This window comes from Pseudozyma hubeiensis (assembly GCF_000403515.1).
Source record: "Pseudozyma hubeiensis SY62 DNA, scaffold: PHS37, whole genome shotgun sequence".
In the NCBI taxonomy this organism is placed as follows: Eukaryota; Fungi; Basidiomycota; class Ustilaginomycetes; order Ustilaginales; family Ustilaginaceae; genus Pseudozyma; species Pseudozyma hubeiensis.
The window spans coordinates 16,534-44,501 of record NW_012133819.1 but is presented as its reverse complement, the minus strand read 5'-3'; the positions used below and the strand labels follow the sequence as shown (position 1 = coordinate 44,501).

The window sequence follows — 27,968 nt, the reverse complement described above, 5'->3', positions numbered from 1 at the left end:
ATCCTACCGCCCGCCAAGCTTTTTGGGTCAAAGGCCACTCCTTTCCAGCAGCTCGTTGAGCTTCTTTGTGCGCACGAACAGTTGCAGTCGCTCTTCTGCCGTGAGTCGATCCACTGCCTTGGAAAGATCTTGATAAGGAAAGCTGGCCAATGAGCTCATCACATCGAGAAACGATGTCGACCCTTGCTGACCTTGATCCCAGACGTCATCGTCGAGAAAGAGAGGGGAGTCGTGACTGCCCAACCCAGTGAAGGCTGATTGACCGACGGAAAAGTCTCGATCCCGCTTGATGACAGAGGGGCTGGCAGTTGGACGATTATTGGACATCTCGGGAAAGTCGTGATATCGCACCGGGAAGGAGGCGTTGGATGGTCCAGGACTCGGCGGAAAGGCAAATGGTGGGGGCGGCGTTGCTTCTGTGAATGCACCATTGCGACCAGCCGAAGACGAGATCGGACCCATAAGTTTATGGTTGTGAAATTCTTTGAGGATCCACAACTTGTACGTCGAATCCGCCTTACGATACTCGAACTTGGCGCTGAACGGACAATTTGTTGACGTCTTGCTGCAAGGGCATCTCAAGTACGGCGCCGACTTTGTTTTGTTGCGACACACGTTCACTCGGAAGCCTTTCTGCAACGCCCAGTTCTTGAGTGCTTGATGCGCATCCTCCTCGCTGGTCCAGCGTTGCCAGAGGTACGATCCTTTCTCTGGCCTAGTCGTGGTCTTGACGCCCTCGTGCTTGACGAACGCTGACGAGCCAGCCGCCAACTTCGAAGCTCTCTTGCGGCTCTTCTTCCGGGAAGCTTTACCAGAAGGGCTCCGGTCCTCATCCTCGTAGTTGTCGCCGCTGTCTTCCTCCTCGGAAATCGAGGTGGAGGTGTCGTCATCGCCGTCATCCTCTTCGTCTTCAGGATCACTGATGCCGTACGGGTCTTCCTTCTTCACCATGATCAATTCGGAGTCCTGCTCAGGAGCCTCGCCTTGCTCGCTTGAGGAGGAGATCGATGCAACTGAGAGTGCTCGTTTTCGTCCCGTGCACAGACTTGAAGGATGGATTGTCTCGATTAGGGTCGATGAAGTCTCGGGCAGGACAACTTCTGCGACCGTTCCCGTGGCAGGTGGTCCGTCGTCTTCCTCCGAGCTCTCTCTGATTGCACCGCTTGCATTGCGCGACCGGTTGAAGAGCCACGACATGTTTGCGAGTTAGATCTGAGCGAAGCGTCACGAAGGATTGGTCTTGCAAAACAATGGTCTTGCAAAACAAACTCGGATGAGCAGGAAAGGTTGAAAGCTTGCCAGGGGAAGCAAGGCTGAGTGCAAGGAGGGAGAACCAGATGAAGCGGATTTCTAAAGAGAAGGGACTGCTCCCTACACTGTACTGCGTGCCTAGACAGCATGGGTGGGATCGCCAACCGAGAACGTTCATGCAGGAGAAGGGACTGTGCACGAGTGTCGTGGGCGGAATCTGCAGGCGAGCTGAATGGCATTGTTCTTCTGGTATCCTTTTAGGCTTCGACGTTCGCCTTGGGCGTTGTCAAAGGTCTGTGGGTTGGCTCGAGTGCTTCATTTGACGCCGTCTAATTGCTGAGCTCAGGCTTGGGAAGCTCTCGAGCCTCTTCATCCGCTGGAAGCTGCAGCGCCAGCATTTCCGCGCTTTTGATGCCGACCACCATTTGGGTGCTGCCTCGATCGCCGAATCAAAGTCGCACGCAACGCCATCGAACTGGACGGTCAAGGATGATAACAGCATGTCCGGAAATTCAGCCTCCAGCGGAGGCGACCCATCAATAGGCGATATTGTCATTCCACCTTACTCCTCTCACGATGTAAGAAGCCATCTAGCGTCGCGTTCGATTCCCGCTGTGCGGTGCACTGACCCCTTCCTGTTGCATGCCGATGTTCTTGTATCGCAGATATTCTCGAATGATGTTGCCATTGTTGCGGCAACTTTGTACTGTTGGGAATACCTGAGGTAAGTCGGACTTGCTCGTCGCGGTCAAAGCGCTGACTCTCGATTGACGCCTTGGCCCTCGTTCTCGATGCATGCTTACACCACTTGATGATCCAGGACCCTGCCATCAGAGATGCGCATTCACCGGGCAGTGCCTTGGAACGCGCCCCACCTGATCCTCTTTGTGCTGATGCGCTACACGACGTTATTCGCGATCAGTCTCGGCTTGTACGCGACATGGCATCGATCAGGGGGTGCCTGCCTGCCCTTCCGTGAGCTTTGCACTTTGCTCGTCCAATTCTCGGTCTCTGCCGTACTAGGTTGGCGCACGGTCGGCATATGGCAAAAGGATCCGCGGATCATCGTCATCGTCTTTCTCCTCCTGACCACGCTGATGGTGTTCTCGTCGTTGCTCGTCCTCAGTCTAGAACCGAAGAAGCTCCCAAATGGCGCTTGTGTTCTGATCGACGGTGGCACGTACGCCTTTTTCCCGCTCGCCTGGTTCTATGCGGGCACAGTGCTGTACGACACGATCGTCATCGTGTTGAGTGCCTATCGGCTCTGTCAGCATCATCGCCGCGTTGCGATGCAGATGAGAGGCGATGCAGGAAGCTCGAGCGAAGGAGGCGCTCGTTGGACCAAGTGGGTGCGCCTGCGGTGGAACAACCTGACGCCGCTGCTATTTCGACTGACAGCCAACGGTCTCCTCTACCTAGGCTTCTCGACGGCATTCAACATTGCGTGCTACATCGCTGGATATCAGAAGCCCGACCACGCGCAAGACTTGATGATCTTGTACTCTGCGGTCATGTGGATCGTTTGCCAGCATTTGATGCTGTTGGAGATCAAAGCGGTGTGGAGGGACAGGCTTGTGCGGGGCAAGATGAAGGATGCAGAGGCCGACGAGACGGACAAGCTAATTGCGAGGATTTTGCAAGCATCCTGGTCGTTCAAATCGCCCCCTCCAATGGCAAGCGAAGCATTGACGCGTAATGTTGAGGTGGTCGAAGTGCAGAGTCAAGAACTGGTGCTCAGCCTGTCGATCGACAGCTGCCTTCGAGCTGCGCCGGGTTCTGCTGGCGGAGCGGCGTCCGCATCACAATCAAACAAAGCGACCAGCACATCGTCACCGCCCACGGGCAGATATTGGAATGATTCAGAAATCGATCCATCAAGCGTCCATCAGCTTCATGACTTTCGACCACCGTCGCCAAGAGCAACATTGGATCCTCTCGCCGGAAGTTCAACTCTGGGTCTGATCAAGCATCCCTTGATGGATACAGCAAGGCACAATGATCCTCCGAATCTCGCAGCACCGACAATGAAGCGAGAACACCTCGAAGTCAAGGATGTCCGAGACAGTGATTCGACCAATGCGGTTTCGGCCCTGGAAGTGGCGGATATGCTGGCCAACATGTCAGACGACGCCAAGACCACTGCGTTAGAATTGGCAGGCATGGATAGCGTTCACCCTGTCGCAATCGCCAGCCTCGACGCCTCTCGTCGTCACCTTTCATCCCGCAGCGCCGATCGAAGAAGAGCCGCGTGGATCATCGGTCCGCCGCTGTAGCTCTGTCCTGTACCCTGTATACTGAAGTAGCTAGAGCAATTGAGAGTGTCCATCTACGCGACGCGACTGTCAGCCAACTCAGTTCCAACGCGTAAAGCACCCAGGTCGAGCCCCAAAACCCAGGAGGAATTACGGTACATACTGACATAGTAAATCCTAAGGTTCACAAGTTGCATCCCAGTTAGTACAATGGTCAGTATACGGCTTTTTCATCGCGTAAACACGAACAGCTGAGATCGGGGTTCGATTCCCCGGCCGGGAACTCTCTTTTTGCCTCTTTCTTTTGGTGAGCATTTTCGCGCGGTCGAATAGCGCGTTCCGAGTGGCGTGCGGCGGAGAATGTGAGTGCAAAGGGCCCGGGATCGACGGGATTTCACTGCGCATCGTGGAGATCGAATAGCAATCAGGAATGCTTGGAACCAGCAAGGGCAGGAAGAGGAGCTGGGTAATCCCTTTCACCAGCTCTCATGGTTTCGATCGCACTCGTGGCTTGGCGCACAAAGATATGATCGGCTGTTCCGCGGTCGAGGAGGAGGAGAACAAAGAGCATCGTGGCGAGAGAAAGAAGGGTTCTTCGGAAGGAACTCCGGCAGCGGCATTCTCGTCTTTTGAAAAATTCAAGCCAGCGACGACAAACACGCTGAGGGGAGAGCGTGCTCAGTTCCGGCTTCGTCGATAAGACGGTAGGCACCGCAGCACGCTTCGGAACGTCCGCAGAAACATGATTCACGGTTGCCGTCGATGGACGAGGCGTCGGCGACAAGCCGAAGCCTGAGATGACAGATGAATCAGGATGGTGGACACAGAGTTTACAGCGGGTATGAAAAGGACTCGGACAGACAAGAGGAGGGGAAAGCGCGCATCCAATGTGATGCAAACGGAGGCGTGTGACGCCGTTGTGCTTTCCGCACCAGAACGTAGTAGAGCCATGAACCGAGGAGAAGAAGGAGGGCGAGAGTGTAGCGTAGTGTGGGTGTGTGTGTCTCTTCTCTCAAAATTTTCCACATTTTGCTTTGATTTTTGGCCTGCCGTTTTTTCTTCTTCTTCGCATCGTGCTCCTGGGCCTAAGTTTTTTGGGTCGTCTTCTGCAGCGCTCGCAGCCTCGCTGCTCGTCAAAAATCAGTCTGAGTCGTCGCGGTCTCTCAGTACAGTCAGTTGGTCAGTCAGTGAAGTTAACTTACTCGATTGGTCAGGCGGACCGACGCTCGACAGACTGAGCCAGCCCGTCCGGTTCATCATCGGCTTCGTCACTCGCTCCCTCTTACCTATCACCTACGACGATCCCTCCTCTCTCTCTGACGAAGTGAGGTGTTCTTCTCTTTCTACTCATCCCCCCTTTTCCCTTTCCTCCTTCCTCTTTCCTCTTCGCTCGTTGTCTTTCGTTTGGATTCGAGGGACATCGGTTTACGAACTTGGAATTAAAAGGATCAAAAGGTCAGGCAAGGTCTTTCCCTTCCGACACTCTCGGCTTCGTTCTCACCTCCGCTTCTCGGCAGGATCCAAGAACGTCGACAACACTCCTTTGAACGTTTGCAAAGGAGCTGTTCTCTTTCTCGAATCAGCTCGCGTCTGATTCGTGCTCGACCCTCGCGGCACCACCCGGACTCTGCAACCTCGTCGCTTCCGACGTGGAATAAGCTCGAGCCCCTCTCACACCCACCAACGGCGCCCTCCTTCTTCGAAGCAGCGTTTCTCATTCTGCTGCTTTGCACCTCGACCTGCGTCTCTGCCCCATGTCGAGTGATTCTTCCCCAGCGGGCAACTCCAACAACGTCGCCGCCGCTGGCCCCAACGGTGATGCCAACAACCGTCGTCAGTCTGCAGTGAGCCTTCCCAAAGGTGTCGCAAACGCTAGACCCGGCGCCGCCATCAATTTCGGCTCGGTCCACGACCAGAACGCCATGCTCTCTTCTTCCCCCGCTGCACAGCCCAGTTCCGGTCAGCACTTGCACGGCGAGAAGCCTACTGTCTTTGGCTCTGTAGCCGCACACGACCCTCAGTCGAAGAAGACCACCATCGGCTTCGCAGGCGGAAAGCCAGACTCTACCAACGGCACGCCCGCCAAGACCATGGATTTCCAAAAGCTCTTCCAGGGCGCTGGCTCGCCTGCGCCGTCCCAGGCGACGGCTTCCAACCCATCCGCATCGCCCGCGCCATCCACCCCTGCCCCCGCTTCCACGGCTCCCTCGACGCCGCAGTCCGCTTCGGCTCTACAGAACCAGGGCGGCGCTCGCCATGCCTCTTCCAGCTTGAGGCCGCCCTCCGGCACGCCTCACCACCCCGGTGCCAGACCTTTCGAGCCACAACGTTCGCCTTCGGCACACCAGGCTCAAGGCTCCCGCATCGCTTCGCAGGGGCCTCCTCACCAGCAGTTCCACGGTCACCCCCAAGGCGGGCCGCAGCAGCCCCGTTCGCCTCACATGGCCAATGCCGTTCCCATGCATCCCATGGGAGGTCCGTGGCAGCACCAGCAGCCCATGGGCTACGCGCCACCGCAGTATGGCTACCACCCTGGTTACGGCTACCAACCCGTGCCGCAGCACTGGCAGCAACAGCAACAACAGCAACAGCAACAGCAGCAGTCCGGATACGACATGCCTGGAACGCCCCGCTCGCCTCGTCACTCTAACGTCGGCTCATCGCCCATGGGCCCCAACGGTCTTCCCGGCACACCCAACATGGCTCCATCCACGCCGTTGCCAGCAAGAGGCGTGAACGTGCCACCGTCTCCCTCCACCGCTCACAGCAACGTCGCTTCGCCTGCCCATCAGCCTCTGTCGCTCGCCCAAGGTGGCCGTCCGCCAAGCTTCAGCCCTGCTGCCAGCTACGCTCACCACTCGCCCTCGCACTCGTTCAGCAACCCCATGAGCCCCGCAGCGCGCCAGTTTGAGCCCCAGCAGAAGAGGCAGAGCGCCGCCATCCGCATCGTCAACCCCGAAACGCAGGCTGCCGTCGACATCCAAAGCATTCAGAGGACTCCCTCCGCCTCGCAAAAGTCGACACCCATTCCTGCTCCTGCCTCCGCTGCCAGCTCACCTAGCGTTGCCAAGGCGTCTCCCGCCATCGTGACGCCTGCCAAGAGCAACCCTATCCGCATGGAGACACAGGAAGCATTCCTCGCTCGCATCAAAGCTGATGCTGAGAAGAAGAAGGCAGAGCAGGACGGCAGTGCCAAGGACGCCGACGCTGCTAAGAAGCAGGCTGACGAACAGGCAAAGGCTGACGCCGACGCCGACGCAAAGAAGAAGGCAGATGACGAGAAGGCTGCTGCTGCCGCTGCCAAGGAGGCTGCCGCCAAGAAGGAGGCAGAAGAAAAGGCTGATACCGAGCGCAAGGCCGCCGAGGAAGCGCAGGCCAAGGCCGAGGCTGAACAGAAGGAGCGCGAGGAGAAGGCCAAGGCGGAAGCCGAAGCAAAAGCCGAGGCCGAAAAGGCTGAGCAGGCAAAGAAGGCCGAAGAGGAGGCCAAGGCCAAGGAGGATGCCGCCGCCGCCGCCACTGCTGCCGAAGCCCAGTCTTCTGCCGAGGATAGCAAGCCCAAACCTGCACCGATCGACACCGAAAAGGCTTCGCAGCACCAGGACGCAGACGCTGCTGGCATGCGAAGCTCCGTCGCTGACGTCGAGCGCATGGCTCGCGAGGCCTCCTCTGTGCCTCCCTCCAGTCAGGAAGCTCCCAAGACGCCGGGTCTCCCACCCACGCCTCGCACGCCCGGCACGCCTGGATTCGCTGGCCTCCCCGCCAAGCCTTTGAGCACGCTCGGTACTCCTGCCAACGGCATCAAGCTCGACAACGAGGCTCTTGAAAAGAAGAAGAAGGTCACCACCACCGAGCCTACCGGTGCCGCTGCCTCGCAGCATGCTCCTAAGGCTGAGACTTCGGCCTCCGGTGCTTCTTCCTCGCTGACGTCGGCCAAGTTCATCGACAGCTTCAGCAAGATCAGCTACCCTACCAACATCAACTCGCCCAAATCTGAGCTCAACGAATCTGCCGAGCCAGGCAAGTTCCGCTACGATCGAGACTTCCTGTTGCAATTCATGAACGTTTACACCGAGAAGCCCCTCGACCTTCCGCCACTGGCCTCGATCGGCATGGAAAGCGGCGGCATGGGCGCCAGCTCTCGTCTCAACCGACGTGCCTCGGCTATGGGCCCTCCCGCTGCTCCTGGTCGAGCGCAGGGTCTCGGCATCAGCAGCTCCTCCAGCTTTGGCGGCAAGGGTGCCATGGGCGCCTTCCCGGCCAAGACCAGCGAGGAGCGCTTCGCTGCTGCCTCTGGTCCACGCGGTGGCGCCATGGGTGCCTTTGGTGGTCCCATGGGCTCGTTCAACGCCGGCGCTCGTTCGCAGCCGCTCTCGCGCACCGGCAGTGGCAGCAATGCCTTGCCTTCGCGTGACATGATGGGCACCGGTATCCCCAACGGTGGCCGTACAAAGAGCAACCGGGGTCGTCAACGCGATCCCAACTCGAGCCGTGGCCCTCAGGTCAACCCACCCGAGAAGGGGGGTCCCACCATCCCACTCGACCAGGTCGCTCCCCTGGCCAACTCGGAGAACCGATGGAGCCGTGGCGCTTCGGTCAAGGCCGACTCGCCCGAGATGGTACAGCGAAAGGTCAAGGCGTTGCTCAACAAGCTCACGCTCGAGAAGTTCGATTCGATCTCGAACCAGATCCTCGAATGGGCCAACAAGTCGGTGTCCGAAGACGATGGCCGCACCCTGCGACAGGTCATTCAACTCATCTTCGAAAAGGCCACCGACGAGGCTGCGTGGTCCGAGATGTACGCACGTCTTTGCCGAAAGCTCATGGAGGAGGTCAGTCCCGAAGTCAAGGACGAGAGCCTTCGCACGGCCGATGGCAAGCCTGTCGTTGGTGGCTCGTTGTTCCGAAAATACCTGCTCAACCGATGTCAGGAAGACTTTGAGCGTGGCTGGGCTCAGCGCGATACGGCTGTTGCCGCTGCCAAGTCCAAGGAGGCCGAAGACAAGGCCAAGAAAGACATCAACGAGAAGGCCGAGGCTGAGGCCAAGGCTGCCGAAGAGCGTGGCGAGAAGTCATCCGAAGAGCCCAAGGAGGCCGAGCTCTTGTCGGATGAATACTACGAGGCTCAGAAGGCGAAGCGTCGCGGTCTTGGTCTCGTCCGCTTCATCGGTGAGCTGTTCAAGCTTAGCATGTTGACAGAACGCATCATGCACCTCTGCATCAAGAAGCTGCTTGCCAACGCCACCGACCCCGAAGAGGAGGAGATCGAGTCGCTCTGCAAGCTCATGACCACGGTCGGCAAGCTGCTCGACACGGAAAAGGCGCGCGGTCACATGGACGTCTACTTCCAGCGCATGAAGGAAATGTCCAAGAACGAGGCTTCCATCAACTCGCGTATGCGTTTCATGCTCGTCGACGTGATCGAGCTGCGCGAGTCCAGGTGGGTTCCCCGACACGACAACTCGGCACCCAAGACTATCGCTCAGATTCACGCCGAGGCTGCCAAGCAGCAGGCGCAAAAGGATGCCGAGAACGCCATGCGTGCTCGTGGCGGTCCCATCTCGCGCGGCGGTTCCAAGCGTGGCCAGGCTCGCGGCGACGGTCCTGATGGCTGGAGCACCGTTGGCGGTGCAGCGCCACCTCCTCGTCCCAGCAAGGCCGGCGATCTTTCGCACTTTGGCAAGATCGAGCGTGGCTCGTCCGGACGTCCGCTCTCGTTTGGTCCTTCGACCATGCTCGGAAGGAAGAACCCGGGCAAGGGCTCCGAGGACGGCAGCCAGCCTCCTACCCGCACCAGCTCGCAAACCAACATGTTCTCGCTGCTCAACCAGGCCGGCGAAGGCGAAGCTGCGCCCAGCGAGGAGCCACAGCGACCCAAGCTCAACCTTGCACCTCGCACCAAGCCGCTTCCTGGCGCCGACGATGGCGAGGTCGAAGGCGACGCGGAAGGAGAGGGCGAGAGCAGCGACAAGGCCACCGAAATGTCGGACGAGGAGGCCAAGCGCAAGATTGCCAACGATATTAAGGAGTTCCTCGAGATCAAGGATGTCAACGAGGGTCTCGAGGCATTCAATGCTTTGCCATCGTCGCGACGGGCGCAATTTGTCGAGGCGATTGTCGGCAGCTCCATTGAGAAGAAGAAGGACGACGTTGCCAACGTCGCCGCGCTGTTTGCCAAGCTCAGCGAGGAGGGCAACCTGGACGAGGATACCGCCTTCAAGGGCTTCGAGCCGCACATGGAGTTCCTCGACGATGCGTCCATCGACATTCCGGCCATCTACTCGTTTGTTGCGGATCTGTTGGTGGGCGCGAAGCTGTCGCAGGAGAAGATCGAGGAGTTGGCCGGCAAGATCGAAGGAGACGGCCTCAAAACCCCCAAGGACAAGCTCCTTGAAAAGGTTGCTGCAGCCCGAGGATGAACAGTCTCTTGGAACCAAGCAACCACCCACGCGTCGCCTGAACGCGACGAATGCGTGTGGCGCTAGCTCTTCTTCGATCTTCTTGCGATGGACCCCGTGTCTCTGTATTCCCCTCTCCCATCGTGAGCGTCGATGCGCCTTGCTATGCTGCCTCCCTTTCGTTCGCTCAAGCTTCAGCGGAATCCCTCCATAGATCTCGGCAGGCCTCTCTTTGACATCTCCGCCCTTCTCTCTACCTGCTTCGGCGGTTCGGCATCCCTCCGCACTGGATCGCACGCTCTCTGTCTCCTCGATCGGCGACGTTTTGGCCGAGTTTTCGACCTATGCTCGGCAGCTTCGTTCTGCTGTGATGGCTTTCACCGAGCATTTCACTCGAAAAAAAGAAAAAGAAGAAAACCAAAAAGCACCGCTCACTGTCCATGTCTTGTATCCAGCGAGACAAAGACGGTGGTGCTGCGACCATCTGTTAAGGAAAATTGTTTCGTGTCGATCCCCCTGCTCCATCCCCTCTTCCGTTACTGTTCCCCTCTGTTCCGGCTTCAAGTTGATGAAGAGAGGGCTTTGTATATAACCTTCACACCACGCTGTCAAAACGATGTCCTGCCGTTCGTTTCACATCCTGTGATGATGCGTGCCGGTGTGTCGGCAAGTCGTGCAGGCAGTTGTGAGCCGGCTGAAGGATCGGTGATTGTGTTGGTGGCAAGTGCGATTGAGCATGCGGCGAAGCTTGCGGAATGACTCAAAAGTTGGTTGGGAAGCCTTCCCCTGTCGAATGACTTTCGCGCGAGCGCAAGAGGTCACCCCTGAAACGCTACGTTCAGAAAGCGAAGCACAGACTTGTGATATGATACTACTAGGATCTACATTCCCATCCAAAACTGGAGTCACTTGTATTGCTTACTATCTAGCATATGAGTTTAAAGTATCGCATCGATCGGATTTCTTACTGCTTCAAGAACTTTGCATGGAACTTGACGTGTTCGCCAGCAAAAGTGCTGATGAAGTAGTACGAATGATCATATCCATCCTGCAACCTGACCTGCACGTCCTTGAAGCCCTTGTCCTTTGCGACCTTTTCAAAGTTCTCCGGAAGCAACTGACCCTGTTTGTAAAAGTCATCCGCTGTTCCGGAATCCACCAGAATCTTCACACCGTCTTTCGCTTCCTTCAGCAACAACGTAGCATCGTACTGTTTACCTTCTTCCACACCACCTTTGAGATAACCGTTGAAGGCTTTTTCGCCCCAAGGACAAGCGGTCGGATTGCAGATGGGTGAGAATGCGGAAGCTGAACGATACAGATCACGGTTCTTGAGGTATAGAGTGAGAGCTCCGTGACCACCCATAGAGTGACCGAAGATGGAAGCCTTCTTGGTATCGATCGGAAGATCGGAAAGCTTGGAGGGGAGTTCGGAGGTGATGAACTCGTACATCTTGTAGTGCTTATCCCAGGGAGACTTTGTAGCGTTCAGGTAGAATCCAGCTCCGGTACCGAAATCGTACGATTCGTCTTCACCTTCGATCCCAGCTCCTCGAGGAGAAGTGTCGGGGAAAACAAGTGCAATACCTTCGGCTTCCGCAGCGGAGAAGAATCCACCCTTCTGAGCTGCATTGTCTTCCGTACAGGTCAGCCCGGAAAGGAAGTAGAGCACGGGCTTGGGAGAAGTCGAAGTGGCCGATGAAGGGAGGAAGACGTTGATGGACGTTTCGAGCGATCCGAGCGAGGAAGAGGTGAAGGTGTACTTGGTCAGCGTGCCGTTGCAGACCTTGTTGGCGGATTTCTGGGTGAGCGACATGATGGATCGACTGAAATGGTGGAACGCTTTGTAGTATACAGATGAAGCGTTGATGGTTTAGACGAGAGAGTGACAGAGAGGGTGCAGAAGAGGGCTGATGACTGAGAGGGAAATGGTGTGAGGTCAGTGCGCAGTTAAGAAACGTCGTCGAGGTGGAGAAAAGCCAATTCCCGCAATTTCCTTGTTTTACCCGCCCGCCACCGAGAAGTGGTCTCGTGCGGCAAAATATAACTCATACGTCCAAATACACGTTTAACTTAACCCTTTGATGCTCCTCGCTGCGGTTCTCACCCATCATACGCTCGCTCAGAGCTACACATGCTTTCGCGTGCACACATATGGAACGACACTCACAGGAAAGCATGTTCGAGAGGCATTCATGTGCTGTATTGTCAGAGGAAACAATCGCAAGCATCTGATCTTTTCACTTTCCACCTTCGAGCAAACCCTTCATCAACTCGATACATCTCCTGTTCTCCTCTTCGGTACCAACCGTAATCCTCAGACATCCAGCGCATCCCAGGTCCTTAGCCCTGTTCCTCACCACCAGTCCCATCTCCTCCGCCATGCGCTTGTACACCATCTGAGCCACTTCGTTATCTGGCTTCGATCGGGTCTCCAGATCCAGCATCTGGACCAGGACAAAGTTGGCCTCGTTAGCACCCCAGATCGCACCGGCTCCTGGCAACGTCTGCAGCGCAGAAATGAGTGAATCACGGTTGCGGATGAGCGTCTGTACGTTTGCTCGCATCTGTTCGATGCCCTTGGGCGAGAGTGCGAGCGAGGCGAGGTGGGCGGTCGGTGAAGAAATGTTGTAGGGTGCTTTGGTGTTGTTCATGATCTGTACCAGCGCTGGTTGGGCGAAAGCGATTCCCAAACGAATTGCGGCGAGACCGAAGGCTTTCGAGAGCGTCTGCGTCACCATCACGTTTTGATACTCGTGAACCAGGCTCACGGAGCTCACCACTTCGTCTGCAGCGCGCTTGCCCATCCTCTTCTCCTCCTCGGCAAAGTCGATGTACGCCTCGTCGACCACGACGAGACCTTTGTAATCTGGGTTGTCGGCTACCTTGCGCACATCGCTTGGTGGGATCAAGGTGCCTGTGGGATTGCCGGGCGAGCAGATGAATGTGATCTTGATATCGGGGTCCTCGCTGAGCTTCTTGTTGACCGCATCTACGTCCAATGCAAACTTGCCGCCTTTGGTGATGAGCGGTACTTTGACTACCTCGAGATCGTTGACGGCTGCGCAGACACTGTACATGCCGTACGTGGGAGGACAGATGAGGATCTTGTCCTTGCCGGGACGGCAGCAGACTCGTTGAACGAGATCGAGCACTTCGTCACTGCCAACGCCGAGGAAGACGAACGCATCGTGGGGAACACCACGCAGCTCGGCGAGAGAGTCCTTGATGCCGAACAGCCCTGGATCGGGATAGCGGTTGAGTGAGAGTGGGTCCTCGGCTTCCGAGGACTGAACGGCTGTGGCGCCGTTCGAGGTGCCAGGGTTGTGAGGAATGACGGATTTGGGTGGAAGCGAGTGACCGAGGCTGTTCTCGTTCGCATCGAGCAGGATGCCCGACTGGTAGTCGTCTCGTGCGCAGCGGTACGGCTCTAATGACAGGATGTTCGGTCGGATGAGGTTCTCAAGCTTGAAGTGAGCAGGCTTGTGAGCTGCGGCGGCAGCGTCGGCGGCGCCGTTGAGGCCTTTGATCGTCATGTTCGTCGATGCCGGGTGGTCCTCCCTGTGTGATGGTGTGATGGTGTGATGGTGTGAAGCTGAGGCCGTATTGCGCCGCGTTTTGTAGTCCTTTGAAGGGGAAGGGAGTAAACCTATGACTCGCAGAGTTGATGCAGTGAGTCAGGTTGCGCTATCTCCAGTGCTCTGCAAAGTGAAGTGACCAATTTGGAATAAAGTGATAGCCGACGATGGGCATTCGCTTTCGCAGCGCTGCTGTGGCACCTCAGACTCACGCCTCCAAAATTTAGGTTGCCGACTTTCTCACCAGCCTCGAGAGCGAGTCACATTCTCAAATCTTCCAATCGGCCGGATGAAATCACCGATTTGTTTGGTGGTGATCCTCCACAACGCAATTCTGCCTGGATCTTGCGACGAACGCATTCACATAAACCATCAAAGGAAAGACACAAGGATTGGAACTTACTAGACTTTGTGGGTTGCATCCATCAGCACAGCTTACACAGCGAAGCGATCGACGAGATGACGCTTCCGATGATGTTGAGGACTACAACTCAGCGCGGACTTCGCTCTACGGCGGCGATCCGAACACTTTCAACAAGATCAGCGGCGGCGGCGGCGAGAGCAACCCGCACAGGCTTCTCTGTCACCCCGACAAGGGTGACTGGCGCAACAACGTCGGCTCAGCGATGCTTCGCGACCTCCTTCAGTCGCTCTTTCAGCAGATCACAAAGGCGGGCGCAGGCGACAAGCAAATATACAGCCTCTCCTGTGACCGACGGCGAATACCACAAGCTCTCGAATCATGCGCTCGACTCGTTGACCGAGACGTTCGAAACGCTCCTAGAAGAAGCAGATGTTGACGCGCTGGAAGAGACAGCTAGAGCCAAGCATCAAGGTGCAGTTCGAGGCTCGCCCGCTTCCGAATGGGACATCGAATGCGCCGTGAGTCTTCTCTCTCTCTCTTCTTCGTTCGATCGGCACATCCGACAAAGAGCAACCGGTCACATTACTGACCCCAAAACTCTCCCACGCCTCACCTTCTCATCAATACAGTCCGGCGTGATGAACCTAAGATGCGGAGTTCACGGCACCTGGGTGATCAACAAGCAGCCTCCGAACAAGCAAATTTGGCTTTCAAGCCCAAAAAGGTATGTACCGGTGCAGTCGATCCGTCAGATTCTATCAGCGATCGCACCAATGATGCTTCAAGCCTCAAAAGGACGCTCATCGGACAGGGTCCGCGAGAGGCGTGGGAACTCTTTGTTGACCTTTGCGTAAGCGCTTTTTACTTCCTCACGTCACAGCGGACCGAAGCGATTCGACTACGACGCAGATAGCAAGACATGGTTCTGCTTCAAGGAGGGCGAAACTTGGACGCTCCACGAGATCTTGCAAGGCGAGCTGTCGCAGGTCTTTGATACCGAGGTGGAAGTGCTGCTCGAGGACGAATGAAGCTCGATGCAATGCCAAACAGTCGGAACGACGGTGTTCGAGCTGTGCCGCTCTGACTGTGTTAGAGTGCCGGCATAGCGCGCGAGCGAGCAAGTCACACTCGGCACAGCTGAGCAATCGCGTAGAGCGCGACAGTTCTGAAGCAGCAAAAAGTGTTGGTCTGGGTTGCAGCCAAAGTTGATTTTTCTCGGGTGAAAGGCGCCTTGCGAAATGCCTCTTTACGCCGACTGTGCATTCAGCGACCCGACTGTCAAGCCTCCACTCACGAGGGCAGCAGTGTGTGCGGATGGACCGTAGAGATCCCCTTTCCCTTCCCACACTCACATTGACCTCCCGGACTCAGCCAAAGGATGCGGTATCGGCAGAGAACGCAAAGGCTTCTCTAAGCTCTCCTCCTCCATCGACTGCCCGCCTTCGTTCCGCCATAAAACGGACGCGTCCCGCCGACCCGCAGCAGCTCTTCCCCTTTCCCTTCAGCGCTTTGGCAAGCTATACCGCATCCCTGTCTCTTGCCTCCTGACAACCTCACACCCCTTTCATCTCCCGAGAGATCGCCAGCACACTGTCAGGTTCCAACGATACGCGCACGCTTTGCAGCGCTGACGGAAAGATACGATGTCCAACATTCGCTCAAGCAAGAGGCTGAACCTCGGGGCCCAGCTCAGCAGGAGCAGTACAAAAGTCACGAGCGGGCAAGCATCGTCTTCGTCCGCCAAGGGCTCTCGCAATCCAAAATCCGACGAAAATGCCTCACTGAGTAGGCGAGTGCTAGGAGAGATCCAGAATGTCGTCGCTGATCGCAAGCCCGCCGTCGTTGAGACGTCCGGCTCACCTCGCAAACCTTTCAGCGACCGTAACGCGCCAGTCTCAGCTGGTACCAGCCGCCTTTCAGGCAAAAGCAAACCTTCCGCATCTCTCAAAGTATCTCGTCTTGAGGCGATCGGGAAATCGATCCCGTCGAAATCAACCGCCTCGACCTCGCGAAGAGAGCTGCGATCGCCAGAGGACTCGCGGGCAAAAGATCCGATTACCGCTTCAAGCTCTCTTGCCAATACGGACGGTGCGGATTCTTCTCAGATAAACTCCGCAAAGCAAAGGATCCGCGAGGCAGCTCCAAGCCACGACGAATTGACCCGTCTCTCTCCGGGCCTGGACAGCGATGATCTCGGATACTTTGATGTCAGCGCGTTGACGCAAAATCGAACGGGACGAGTAGCATCCAAGACTGCACAACGCGGCAACAGAGACTCAGAGTCGGATGACAAGATCTCGGATGTAGATGCAATCAGATCAAATGGCTCTTCGGACAAGGAGAACGTGCCACCCACCGCGGCCGTGGCCAATGCGAGAGCCCGCAATCGGCCACCAACCCACTCGCTCGCCACCGTGCTCGGTGACAGAGATCGGCCTACGCGTTCCACGCCCGTATCTTCTCAACACCAAGCCGCGAAGAAGAAATTGCCAAAGAAGACGTTCCTCGACGACATTTTTCTTGACGAGTCAGATCATTCGAGCCGTGCCGACTCTCCAGGTGTAGCCCGTCGAGCCGAAGTTCTGACCGAATCAGCCCAACAGCTGCAAGAGTACCAGGATCGGGGCGTAAACAAAGTCATGGCTTGGAAGGCGGCGGGTCACGACGGAGCTTTCAAGACTCAACAAAATGCTTTCACGCCAGGAAGCGACGCAGGCAGCACCGCCTCCTGGCCGGCCGACGATGCACGGGGTCGCGACGCGGCAGAGTACAGGGGCAATCACTCCGAGATGGAAGAAGAGTCCGACTACCAGCGCCTTGATGTCAACGACGACAACATGGACGAATTCGGCTTCCTGCTTGCTGAGCGCAACGTCCGAGACCGGCGGGCACGGCCGCAGGCTGATGAGCAGGATTACGACGACTTTGAAGCTCGCCTGGCGGACGATAACGACAGCAACGTCTTTGTCGACCTTCACACGGAGCCACCCGTCAATACGACTAGCGACGATCGACGTCTAGCCGAGAGCGCGTTTGGACGCATGTCTTCCCCAGCATCTCATGCACGCGATGAAACTTCGTCAACGGCGAGCTCCGTCGTCGTGGTGGGACTACGCGAGCCTGGACAAGCGGAAGAGGCCGAGGCTGATTCCGACGAGGAGGATGACGTCGGAATCAAATTCGAAAGCAATGTCCCAAAAGGGCGCGCGACGCGAGCAAGCACCCGAACGGGCACCAAGCGCAAGGTCAATGCTGCAGCCCAAACCGTCGAAGGTCCCTCTCCATCGTCGTCTCCACCTCAGACACGCAAGGGTAACGCCCGGACGGCCAAATCGAGCAGGCTGACCTCAGGCATTCCCTTGAAGAGGACTGAGAAGGAGGAGATCAAGATGCTGGAAAGGCTTGCAGCAGATTCGTCGTCCTCTCCGGCAGACTCCTCCGCTCCATCCTCGTCGCGACACGACAGGAGGCACAAGGATAAGACGGGGTCATCTCCGGCCAAAAAGCTTCGCATGGACGAACTGATCAACGAGCTTCCTCGGAGTCGAAGCAAACAGTCGAACAGCAGAGCGAACAAGACCGGTCCAAGCAAGAAGAAATCAAAAGCTGGCGCAGGGGCCACTCGCAGAGGCGACGGCAAAGGCTCTGCACGCACACTGACAACGAGGACGAGCAGTCGAGGCAAAGCAAAGAAGATTATTGTTTCGGCATCCGAAGAGGAAGATGAAGACGAAGACGAATCTCCCTACGAGGAGCTACCGACCAAGCGGCCGCGACGCAGCACGAAAGCCCAGGCGAAGAACAGCAAGGGAAAGCGGCAAGCCAAGCCCAAAAGCGACGTTCGAGAAGACTGGAGAAGTGCAATTACGTCGTCGCAGATCCACTCTGACGACTCGGAGCGCACCAAGAGGCTCAAAGAGTTCCGGGCGGCTGAAAAGTACCAATTGGCGGTCGAAGACGTCCTCTGAGGGGGGAGCAGAGCAGCAATACCATCCGACGTCGCACATACCCTTTCCTTCGATCCACCAACCTGATCCGAAGCGTTCCCAAAGTATTATATAACCTTGTATCATACCTGTATCCGTAAGCACAGGACACCCCCGGCGCGCTGTCTAGCACAGCGCTGCAAGTAACGATGCTGCTTCCTTTCCCATTTTTGATTTGCACGAAATGCACAGCGACAATGTACCAACAACGTGACTAACTTGATTAAAAATCCGCGAAGAGCTGACTCACGAGAATCGGAAAGCCATGCGCATCACTTGTTCTTCTTAACCTCGGACCCGTCAAACTTGTCGGTGGTGATCTCGAACTGGGAAAACTCGACCAGCCTCTCTGCGAGCCTCTCAGCACCTACGAGCGCCGCAGTCAAAACGCCACCTTTGGCTCCACCCAGGGGGGTTTCGCTCTTGTCATCGATGATGGTGAGTGCGGTCTCGACGATCATCCTCGCGGTCAAGAGGTATCCGGCGTGACCTTTGGCTCTCATACTGCAAATCGCCTTTGTCCCATCGTTGGCGGTTGCAACGGTATCGAGTCTCATCCTGCAGTTGACCAAACTCTTTTCGCTGGGACCCGAGTTGGCGGGCATGCTCTTCTTCATGAACGACCTTACGAGAGCGACGTTCATGAGGAGCCAGATGGAGAGGGCGTTGATGTAGCTAAAGACGATGCCGTAGAGCTTGAAGGGAACGATGACGCCTTCCCTGTAGTTGAAAGCCTGACCGTAGGCTTGCGGGGATTTGTGGTGTTGCAGGAGACCCCAGGTTCGGTTGACGATTCGGGTGTTGTGAATGGAAAACGTGTTTTGGGCACCCCATTTTCGCCTCTGGTCAAAGTATCTGACGGTGTTGAAGACGAGCGAGGCAGGTTTGGAGATGGGGCTGAGCCAGTCGCCACGTACGCTGAACATCTGCTGCTTTTCGCTGACCATGCTGATGGCACTGGCGAGGGTGCCGGCAGAGAGAGAGTCGGGAAGGTCGTAGGCGCATTCTGCGATCTTGACATCGCTCTTGCCACCGGTCAACTGCTTGACTTTTTGAGCGGCTAGATACGTGCTGAGGTCGAAGGGAAGGCTGTCAAATCCGACGCTGTTGGCGATGACGACTCCTTTGGCTTGAGCTTGGAGGTGGAAGCCGTCGATGCAGTCCTTGTTGAAGCCGGTTTCGCCGCTGAGGTCGACGTAGTGGGTTTCGGTTTCGACGCAAGCCCGGACGACTTCGATGGCTTTGAAAGGTCGATAAGGACCGACGATGTTGATGAGGACTTTGGCCTTGGACGTCATCGATGTGAGAGACTTGTACGAAGATGTTTCGGCTTCGATGACCCCAACGCTATCGGGGAGGGAAAGGTTGGACTTGAGAGAGGAGAGTCGAGACGCCGAACGTCCAGCGACAGCCCAGGTAGGCTTGGCGGGGTGTGCGAGGAGGTATTTGCACACCAGCTGGCCGGTGTAGCCGGTTGCTCCGAATACGACCAGATCGTAGCGCTGCGACATTGTTGCGTCTGGAAAATGGTTAGTGGAAGAGGTGGGAAGGGATCAAGGTGATGATGGGCTGGGGTTATATGTCGTTTGGAAGGCGCTTAGCGAGGAGCGTGTGAAATCGTCTCATGCAGCAGCTCAGCCGCTCCACTTTCCGGATCGTAACTTGTCTGCAACCGCACAAAAGTTCCTGAGGAATTGGCTGGCGTGACAGCGCTCGTGACACTTTTTTTTCCAAGCTGCCGAGCTGCTGACGAATTCCGAATCGTCACCACCACTTATTGTCACATGGCAGCGGAGTTACCGCTTCGTGAAGGTATTGTCACCACACAAGACAATTCTTCCAGATCTGAAGCTTCTGACATCTGGACGGGTGTCACATGGGCAATCTGACTTTGCCCGAATTGCAAGATCTCTAGACGAGGAACATACACGTGGTGGTGACTGTCTATCCCTCTCTACTCAGCTGATGTAGTTGCTCACTCTCTGGTATCACTCTTCCCCACTCTTTGAGAGCAACACGCTCTCGCAGCGTAAGACGTCCCATCGTAGTATCGGCGACGATCATTTTTTGGTTGCATCTTCGTACATGACAGCTCCTCCTACACCCCCAAACCACCGGCACCCACCGCCCCCTTCGCAGCTTCCACGACCCCCTCCAACCCCTCACCCCCCTCACTCCACGCCTCCCAAGCATAGACCACGGCAAACAGCAAAAACAACCCCGCCCCACCCAGTGTTACATGCTTGACGCTGATCCTTCTCGCCAGCCAGCTGCCGGCCAACACCGCCATGCTGGTGCAGCACGCGTGACCTACGATAGTACCTAGGCAGACCAACGCTACGTTGTGGGCTGCGGCTAGCGCTATCGTTGCGATCTGACTCCTGTCTCCCCACTCGCCGAGGAAGGTGAGTATGAACGCCTGAGCGAAGGTGGGGGAGAAGCAGAGACCGCACAAGTTTCGAGTGCCTTCCTTGATACCCCCGAGCTTCTTCTCCTTCTTCTTCGCCGATTGTACGGTGTCCCCCTGTTCGAGCGTATCGAGTTCATGCCCTTCGTCCGCTTCCCCTTGCTCTTCGATCTCCCTCTCGGCCTCCCTCCACTCCTCCTCCATCTCTTCCCCCTTCATCTCCCTCGCATCCTTCAACATCTTCACCCCGAACACCGCGAACAACACTGCTGCCAACCCGTTCGTCCACGACCTTGGCAACAAACTTGGGAACATCACACCCAACATCGCCGAAAGCACGCTCATCACCGCCAACGATGCAAACGCCCCGGAGAAGACGACGAGTTTGCTCTGCCGCATGGAGAGGATCGCCGCGATGAGGAACGTCTTGTCGCCGATTTCCGAGATGATGATCATGAGGAAGCTCGAGTAGAGCGCACGTGGGTCGGCGGAGAAGGCGGTGGCGGTGTACGAGGTGAGTGTGGTGGGGGGCACGGAGCCTGTGAGGCCGGAAAGGAGGGTGGTGTTGGACATCGCCACGTCAACCGGTGATATCGCTTCCATTGTCGGAAAGGTCCAGTATCGTGATAGAACGAGGGAGAGGCGATGCGGTGGACGGATCGTATTGCGGTTTTCAGAAAAGTTGTTGAGTTAAGAGGACCGAAAAAAGCCCTAGTAGCGGCAGATGCTGTATTACGACAGCGCAGCCCTCACCAGAGCCTCTGTGCGTTTGCGTACGGATCTTGTGCTGTTTCGCAGCTTCCACCGACTGAAAGTGAGAGATCAGCAAGAAAGGCTGGATGAAGACGAGAGCTGAGGGGAAAGTTGGATGATGGGAAAGGGAAAGAGGTGAGAAAATCATTCGAGTTGATGATGAGTGTGTTTCGTTCGGCAAATGGAAATCTGTGTGTGTTGGTTCGCGCGTTGCAGTTGAGAGGGACGTGTCACACATATAGCGAAGCACAGCCGGCCAACGGATCCTTCTTGAATTATTTAGGATTACCTAATACACATTGCGAGAGAAGCGGAAGTCGGGGGTGAGAGCTGCCTGCAGTCGAGAGTTTTTTTTGGACGTTAAGAATTTCCCAGCTTGGCTTGTCTTTCTGTCAAACACACGGGTTTATATTCCTTCTGCCAAACACTACCAACACCTGGTATCAACTCTCGATCTCACTTTCCCTCCTCATCGTCAACTCCATCGAGCACTCTCTTCAAAAAACCACCTCCTCACCGGTCTTCCATCGTTTTTTTTCCTCGAATTTTTGCACTTGCCCAACGTCAGCAGTCCACACTCACAATGGAACCAGCACTCCCCCTCCCACTCCGTCTGGACCTAACCCACCCTCCCCACCCAACAGATCACACCACCGTCTCTTCGCACATCTCAGCCTTCCTCTCCTCCTACGCTTCACGAACCGGCACCAGCAATTCCACCTCCAACCCTGATGAAGGGTCTTCCTCGACAACGGGCGGGATTGTCGCTGCGCAGCTGACGAGGCTCATGAACGGCTTGTCCGGTAGGATCGACTACGACGCGTTTGAGAGCCTTATCAGTGGTCTCAACCAACGATCCACTGACGATGCTACCCCGATGGAAGTACTGGAAGATACAGAAGTGAGGGAAGCGGATGTGCAAGGTACAGAAGGTGCGGAAAGCTTCTCCAAACACGACGAGTTGACTTCCACTACCCCGAACATCGACGATAGTCTCCGCGAAAACCCCCTCGATCACCCGCAAGAAAGCCCTTCCAAAAAACACAAGAAGGACAAAAAGGATAGGAAAGAAAAGAAGCTCAAAAAGGAATCTCTCCCATGAAAACACCCTCTCGACACCCCAAGTCCTCTCTGTTCTCGCACCATGTATTTCTACTCGTCTCTTCCTCGTCACACTCACGCACGCATGTTCTAATCCAAAAACTGCTATTCCCCAGAACAAACGAAAAACTTCCCCTCAATCTCCACCACTCACAGGATCATGTCGACCGTTGGGCGTAGAGCAACCTGCCTTTTCGGCTACTTGTCTTTCGCGTTTCTCGTCCACCGCCGACGTTGCCTTTTCTTTCCCCTTCAGGCTCCCGTCGCTGCTGCTGCTGCTGCTGCTCTCGGCGTTCGTATGGAAGCTCGGTGGCGAAGCCTGCGTTCGCTCCTCCCGCCCACTGACACCCGCTGCTACGGCAGGAGACTCGGACCGACTCTCGCTGATCGGCGTCGCACCTAGTCCGCTCGGCATCTCGTCGATCGCAGTCAACTGTCCCGGTGAGGAAACCACCATGGGTCCTCCCATGATACCTCCAGCGACACTGGTGTTGTTGTTGTTGCTGCTGCTGCTCGGCGGCATACCTCCCAGTCCGCCGTGATGGTGGGGCGACGCATGATGCATCGGAAGACTGCTCGGAGGCAGCGTAAGCGTGAAACTCCTTCGTGGTTCTTGTGCTGCCACCTCTGCTTGTTGCTTCGGCGAGAGCGGCTCCATCGCCGTAGGCGGCACGCTGCTTCGTCTCGCCTTCGCCGCAAGAGGGTTGATGGCGAACGACACTCCGGATTGCGTACGTTTGACGCTCGACATGCCGCTGTTGCTTTCGCCTGCTGCGCTGCCCTCGTTGCTATCGCTGCGCTGCCGATTGGTCGTTGGTACATTCATCGACGCACGTGGCGCTCCGGGCGTAGGTGCCGTAGGGTCAGTGACAAACGTGCTGTCGCGGTCCCACGTTTCGTCGTACTGTGACAGGTCGTCGTCCATCATATCCTCCTGTTCCAACTCGGTCGGCAGCAAGATGGCACGATCGATCGCGACCGGTAATCCTCGGTGTCTTCCTCGAATCATGACCGCGCAAACGACCAGCTTGGAGAGCGTGTGGAAGCGTCCCGACAAGCTGAAATTGTCGAAAGGCGTGCCCAAGCTCAATCCGACCGTGCCGTACGCCGAAGTGAGTTCGAACAGACAGCTGAAGATCGTGAACCATCCGTTGGAGCTGGGGTCCTGAATGTCGTTTCGTTCAATGATGCAGATGAGCCACAGCGCAAACCCTAGCCACCAGATATCGAAGGCCAGCTGTCGACGTGCGTGCGATGCGAGGAACGTGCCCCACACTTTTGGATTGTTCGATTCGTGAGGCACCGCGCCTGGTTCCGCATGTTCGTCGACGTACACACCTAGCGACTTTTCCTCGTACACGTTGGTGCTGCGCACCGAGAGCGCAAGCGGGAATGCGGAGAGGTACATCATAACGACGTACAGGAACTGCACCGCAGGAGCCAGCGCCAACAGGCTCACCACCGTGAAACCAGCGGCACGCACCGCTATCGACTGGAACAGGCCATCAAAGACTCGGATGCTGAGCGTGATCGACTCAATGACGGGGTTGCCGATGTCGAGGATCAAAAACGCGAGCCAATCGATCGAGTTGAAGAGGACCAGGACGCACAGCAGGAACCAGGTCTGACTCGAGGGAAAGAGGTAGACAAAGCATCGACGAGGATGGTCGAGCAAGAACCGCAACGTCTCGTACGCCCTCGAAGTGGAGGGCACGCACAATGAGATGAGCCAGATGAAGAAACGTAGGAAGATGGGGAAACCGGTGTTGCCTGCCAAGATCAGGAAGCCCATGGGGATGAGCAGGAAGTAGGCGTCTTGCATCTGTGTCATGCTCGTATCGACGAGCGACATGCCCGTGTTCGAGTAGGCCGAAATCACTTGGAAGAACCAGAACCAGGTGTAGTCTGGCTTGTTCTCACCCTGAGACTCGAAAGGAGGACGGTACTTTCGGAAGGCGCTGCTGCTGATGTAAGGGGCCACGAGCGTCACCATGCCGAGGTTGACAATGAGCCAATAGGCGGGCACGAGCTTTGCCAGCAAGTCGAGCGCACGGTATTCGACGCCGCCAAGTTCATCACGCTGAGCTTCGGTGAGCGAATGGAAGCGCGAGTTGCCGGTGACGGTGGCATCGAAGGAGAGGTAAGGCGCTGGTTTGGTGGCCGTCTCGGTGAGACCTCCGCCAGAACGCACGGATGTAAAGGTCGAGGTGCGAGGCATGGTCATTGTTCTCTGGAAGCGCTCCTGCACGCCGGGTGCAGCCTTCTTGATGGCCATGCCGGCAAGCTCTAACGGTGTAGGGAACCCACCAAAGCCACGTTGCTTGGAAGAAGTCTGTGTGCGTGCGAGCGGGACGCCGGTTCTGCCATTGCTGAGGCGTCCAGAGACGTAGGAGCGTCCTGTGACGGTGCGATTGAAGGTCGTGTTGCGCTGACGCAAGCCGCCGCCAGGATTGATGGCGTTGCCGGTGGTGTAGCCCTGTGTCGGTTGCTGTTGTGAGTCGGCGGCGGAACGATAGTCACTGGGGACTGCAAACTCGACGGTCTGGGCACGCGGGAACATGTCGGGCTTCTCGTGGGTTTTGTAGGTGTGCAACAGACCCGTATCGGAGCCACGTCTAAAATGCGACTGAGGCGGGTCCGAGACTCGTCTGCTCCGCCCAGGCGACGCGTGATCCGGGAACCTTGCGCGCAGAGGAGGCGAATGCGGTGCATGTTCAAGCTCCTCCTCTTCTTGGTCTGCTACAGCCTCCTCATCCGAATCAGCGTCTGGGTCGTGACGGTGGTCGAAGCGCGGAATTGAGAATCTCTTACGAGGCGGCTGGGCTGGGTTCGGATCGACCTGATCTTCTTTGGTGTTGGTAGATGGCACTGTGTCGTTGGGGGCCGAGATGCGGATGCTGGTCTGGTGGTTGGGATCGTCAGAGAAGACTGATGGGCGTCGGTCGTGCTCGGAATTGAGGATGCTGACTCCGGGCTGCGCAGGTGCAAAGATGGGCGAGCTTAGCGGCTCCGGCTCCTCTGTGAGTGCTGCGCCTGTTGGCTGATTAGAGGCTTCGGCTGCAGCGGGATCGGGAATAGTGTTTGACGGGTCACCGGCCGAATTGATGAGGAAGGCAGGCCCATCGATTCGACGGATCATGTCTGCTCGCAGTGGTTTGCGCTTGCCCTTGCTCTTCTGTTGTCTGTTCTTTTCGATGCGACGCATTTCAATATGACCGCTGGAGCTGCTGTCGGTGCGATCTTGATCTTCAGTGTCGCTGACCGTGGTAGCACTGTCGGAGGATTTGAGACCTACCATGCGCTGGATCTTAGCGATGTTGTGTCGACGTTCCTTGCGCTCGTTTTCCTCGACGTCGTGCATACGCTTGCGAACCTTGGCGCTGCGTCGAACGACGCGATCGAACTTCTTACGGAAAAAGCTTCTACGGATCCAGATCATGGTGACACTGACGGCGGAGATGTTGCCAAAGCACATGAGGATGAAGAGGATGGCTTGCTGACCTCCATTTGCGGTGCTGATGTTGAAGGTCACCAAGCCAGTGACAGTCATGGCAGAGACGCAGACGTACAGGGAGTCGATGAACTTGATGTGGTTTTCGCCGTTGCAAGCGTAGAAAATGGCGGCGGCAATGAGGGGCGTGAAGGTGAAGACGAGAACGTGCACTCGGTAAAAGTTGAGATGCTTGCCGCACCATCGTCCGACGGAGCGGAGCCTGGTGCGGGGTGCTGTCGCCTGCGAGCTCGAAGTGAGGAAGTTGTCCAGCATGGTGGGATCGCTTTCAGGATTTTGAGCTGAGATGCGATTCAGTGGATTGAAACGGTGCTGCCGAGAATGACAGCTTCAAAGGTCATCGAACGCTCAGCATGGTTGTGTGTGCGCGTGTGTGTATGCGGAGAGGAAGATAATAAGCTTCGAGAGAGAGAGCAGGAGAAGGCGGTGCTACGGCGTAATGAATGTGCTGATTTGTCGAATGAAGCTGGATGAGCCGTCGTAATGGCTGAGGCAGAACGGATGTCGCGAATATGCCTGGATGGTCGTGAGAAGATGATAAGAAGGTTGTCGCTTCTTCCGAGCGGATCACAGAGCCACAACCAATGGCAACGGGAACCGATCCGAAGCGATGCGCGAAGAGAGGGTGATGGTGTCCGACCAATGCTTGACGGACAGTCCGATCAATGAAAACACACATTCTCTCTCTCACGTCGACAGAATATGTGACGATGCGAGCAAGTGAGCGAGAATCGCCGCTAGCGCTGGATAAAACGCCAGCTATGTTAGCAGCCAGCCACTGGACCAGTCACAAAGTCCACAGAAGCCAAAAAAGAAAAGTTCGAGGTGGAGCGACCCCGCTGCAATGCCTGTGTTCATTTTTAATTCAGAATTCCCGCGCGGCGTCTCGACGTTTTGGCTGTGGACGTCATGGGCGTCCTGACAGCTTGGCTCCAGGCCGACACTAACACGGACCTGCGGGCCTGCGGGCTGAAGATCGTGTCGCTTTCCTCCAGGCACAACCGCTGCGCGTGTTGGTCTTGACACAATTCCCCTGAACCCACTCTTGAGGTTCTTGGCACCTCTGTTCGATCTTCCACACGCTTTCCATCAGTGGTCTCTAAGCGCTCATTGACTTGCTCTACGGCTGCTGAGCGCTACACCTTGGCTGCAAACGAGAAGCTGTGCTGTGTGAGCGGCGGCCAAAACAACGCAAAGCAGGAAAAGAACCCGAGCTGCATGGCAGAAAAAATTCATGCAGGAGCAGGCGGGGGCCGCCGTGGTGAAGGCAGCTCGCAGTTGTCAGTTTTCGACGCCAGGATGGTCGGAGATCGCCTTTCCCCTGTGAGATAAAAAATTCTGGACCCTATAATTTTCACTCTGCAAATGTTAGTCCGTCATTCGTCGGCCGTGTCAAGGCTCGACATCTGTGCCGATCGTTCTGTTGGTATACACTAGGATCGGTCCATCGCAGTGCACTGCAGCAGCGCGGAGAGCATTCGGCTTGAAGCGACAGACCTCACGCTGTAAGTCAGCTCGTGGCGCCAGCACAGCCAATCGGCGGTGTTGATGATGCTGCAGTGTGATGAACTTGCGTAAAAGGTTCAACGTCGTCACACGTCGAGCCACGTCGCTGTTTAGCCTCAACGAGACCATGAGGCTACCAGTTAGAGCGCATTCGCTGGTCGAGATCCTCTAGAGCGCTGAAACAGTTTCGAGCCCCGAGTGATGCCACAGACTGATATCATGTGTTTGCGATGGTCGCCCTCGGTCTCCCTCTCATGCCGAAGGCTCGGTTACAATCAGACGAGCTTCATTGGAGACGACTTCATGAGCGGTGCGCTGTCGGTGGCAACACTCGACCGTGTTGCAACTCGATTCAGAAAAGGGGGGTCGTGCATGCAATCAGATCGCTTCTGCCCTACACTCTTATCCATCCTTGCGAGCCTGTAGGCAACCATGATGAACCTCAACCCCACACTTCATGTCGTACAAGAGATCGTCGCTGATGGGCCATTCACGTTCACGGAGAGTACATTCTGATCGTGGAGCAATCTTTTTGTCTCAAAGAGTAGCCTCGCCGCGAAGGAACCTATCATCAATTCCACGGAACGCAGGGTATTGTCTGCGCTCGCTGTTTTGTTGCGGGGCGATTGACCGGGGTCATGCTAAACATGAACAGACTTGCACGCTCAGCTGCATCACAGCACGCTTCAGATGAAGCGTTGCCGTCTACCGACTAATGAAGCGGCCAAGTGGGCATGTTTGTCGTCAAGGACATTTGTAAACCGACCCACCTCACAGCACATCCACCGACACATTTCCTCCGCAACCAAATTAGGCGTTTGATCCGGCTGTCCCTTCAGCCCTTCAGCCACCGCACCGCAGCTG

At 56.5% G+C, this 27,968-nt stretch overlaps 12 protein-coding genes and 1 non-coding gene across 13 annotated transcripts; 7 read left to right on the top strand and 6 right to left on the bottom strand.

Moving 5' to 3' along the window:
* Positions 1 to 27: 27 nt before the first annotated feature.
* On the bottom strand, positions 28 to 1,197 carry PHSY_003604 (hypothetical protein; the record flags this gene model as incomplete). Its single annotated transcript, XM_012334222.1, has 1 exon — positions 28 to 1,197. One exon carries the CDS (start codon positions 1,195 to 1,197, stop codon positions 28 to 30), a length of 1,170 nt encoding a protein of 389 aa, XP_012189612.1.
* A 947-nt stretch (positions 1,198 to 2,144) lies between these two features.
* PHSY_003603 (hypothetical protein) lies at positions 2,145 to 3,524 on the top strand (the record flags this gene model as incomplete). The annotated part of the gene is made up of 1 exon (XM_012334221.1): positions 2,145 to 3,524. One exon carries the CDS (start codon positions 2,145 to 2,147, stop codon positions 3,522 to 3,524), a length of 1,380 nt encoding a protein of 459 aa, XP_012189611.1.
* A 175-nt stretch (positions 3,525 to 3,699) lies between these two features.
* PHSY_007617 lies at positions 3,700 to 3,786 on the top strand. Its single transcript has one exon. It is a non-coding gene; the product is annotated as a tRNA-Glu (tRNA).
* Positions 3,787 to 4,029: 243 nt separating this feature from the next.
* PHSY_003602 (hypothetical protein) lies at positions 4,030 to 5,097 on the top strand (the record flags this gene model as incomplete). Its single annotated transcript, XM_012334220.1, has 2 exons — positions 4,030 to 4,195; positions 4,616 to 5,097. 2 exons carry the CDS (start codon positions 4,030 to 4,032, stop codon positions 5,095 to 5,097), a joined length of 648 nt encoding a protein of 215 aa, XP_012189610.1.
* A 160-nt stretch (positions 5,098 to 5,257) lies between these two features.
* PHSY_003601 (hypothetical protein) lies at positions 5,258 to 9,919 on the top strand (the record flags this gene model as incomplete). The annotated part of the gene is made up of 1 exon (XM_012334219.1): positions 5,258 to 9,919. The coding sequence occupies one exon, from the start codon at positions 5,258 to 5,260 to the stop codon at positions 9,917 to 9,919; it is 4,662 nt and encodes a 1,553-aa protein (XP_012189609.1).
* A 943-nt stretch (positions 9,920 to 10,862) lies between these two features.
* On the bottom strand, positions 10,863 to 11,714 carry PHSY_003600 (alpha/beta hydrolase; the record flags this gene model as incomplete). Its single annotated transcript, XM_012334218.1, has 1 exon — positions 10,863 to 11,714. One exon carries the CDS (start codon positions 11,712 to 11,714, stop codon positions 10,863 to 10,865), a length of 852 nt encoding a protein of 283 aa, XP_012189608.1.
* Positions 11,715 to 12,138: 424 nt separating this feature from the next.
* On the bottom strand, positions 12,139 to 13,434 carry PHSY_003599 (hypothetical protein; the record flags this gene model as incomplete). Its single annotated transcript, XM_012334217.1, has 1 exon — positions 12,139 to 13,434. The coding sequence occupies one exon, from the start codon at positions 13,432 to 13,434 to the stop codon at positions 12,139 to 12,141; it is 1,296 nt and encodes a 431-aa protein (XP_012189607.1).
* Positions 13,435 to 13,947: 513 nt separating this feature from the next.
* On the top strand, positions 13,948 to 14,868 carry PHSY_003598 (hypothetical protein; the record flags this gene model as incomplete). Its single annotated transcript, XM_012334216.1, has 2 exons — positions 13,948 to 14,564; positions 14,721 to 14,868. The coding sequence occupies 2 exons, from the start codon at positions 13,948 to 13,950 to the stop codon at positions 14,866 to 14,868; spliced, it is 765 nt and encodes a 254-aa protein (XP_012189606.1).
* Positions 14,869 to 15,483: 615 nt separating this feature from the next.
* On the top strand, positions 15,484 to 17,808 carry PHSY_003597 (hypothetical protein; the record flags this gene model as incomplete). The annotated part of the gene is made up of 1 exon (XM_012334215.1): positions 15,484 to 17,808. The coding sequence occupies one exon, from the start codon at positions 15,484 to 15,486 to the stop codon at positions 17,806 to 17,808; it is 2,325 nt and encodes a 774-aa protein (XP_012189605.1).
* A 290-nt stretch (positions 17,809 to 18,098) lies between these two features.
* PHSY_003596 (saccharopine dehydrogenase) lies at positions 18,099 to 19,337 on the bottom strand (the record flags this gene model as incomplete). Its single annotated transcript, XM_012334214.1, has 1 exon — positions 18,099 to 19,337. One exon carries the CDS (start codon positions 19,335 to 19,337, stop codon positions 18,099 to 18,101), a length of 1,239 nt encoding a protein of 412 aa, XP_012189604.1.
* A 587-nt stretch (positions 19,338 to 19,924) lies between these two features.
* On the bottom strand, positions 19,925 to 20,836 carry PHSY_003595 (hypothetical protein; the record flags this gene model as incomplete). Its single annotated transcript, XM_012334213.1, has 1 exon — positions 19,925 to 20,836. The coding sequence occupies one exon, from the start codon at positions 20,834 to 20,836 to the stop codon at positions 19,925 to 19,927; it is 912 nt and encodes a 303-aa protein (XP_012189603.1).
* A 937-nt stretch (positions 20,837 to 21,773) lies between these two features.
* Positions 21,774 to 22,088, top strand: PHSY_003594 (hypothetical protein; the record flags this gene model as incomplete). The annotated part of the gene is made up of 1 exon (XM_012334212.1): positions 21,774 to 22,088. One exon carries the CDS (start codon positions 21,774 to 21,776, stop codon positions 22,086 to 22,088), a length of 315 nt encoding a protein of 104 aa, XP_012189602.1.
* Positions 22,089 to 22,223: 135 nt separating this feature from the next.
* Positions 22,224 to 25,853, bottom strand: PHSY_003593 (hypothetical protein; the record flags this gene model as incomplete). The annotated part of the gene is made up of 1 exon (XM_012334211.1): positions 22,224 to 25,853. The coding sequence occupies one exon, from the start codon at positions 25,851 to 25,853 to the stop codon at positions 22,224 to 22,226; it is 3,630 nt and encodes a 1,209-aa protein (XP_012189601.1).
* Between the last annotated feature and the right edge of the window lie 2,115 nt (positions 25,854 to 27,968).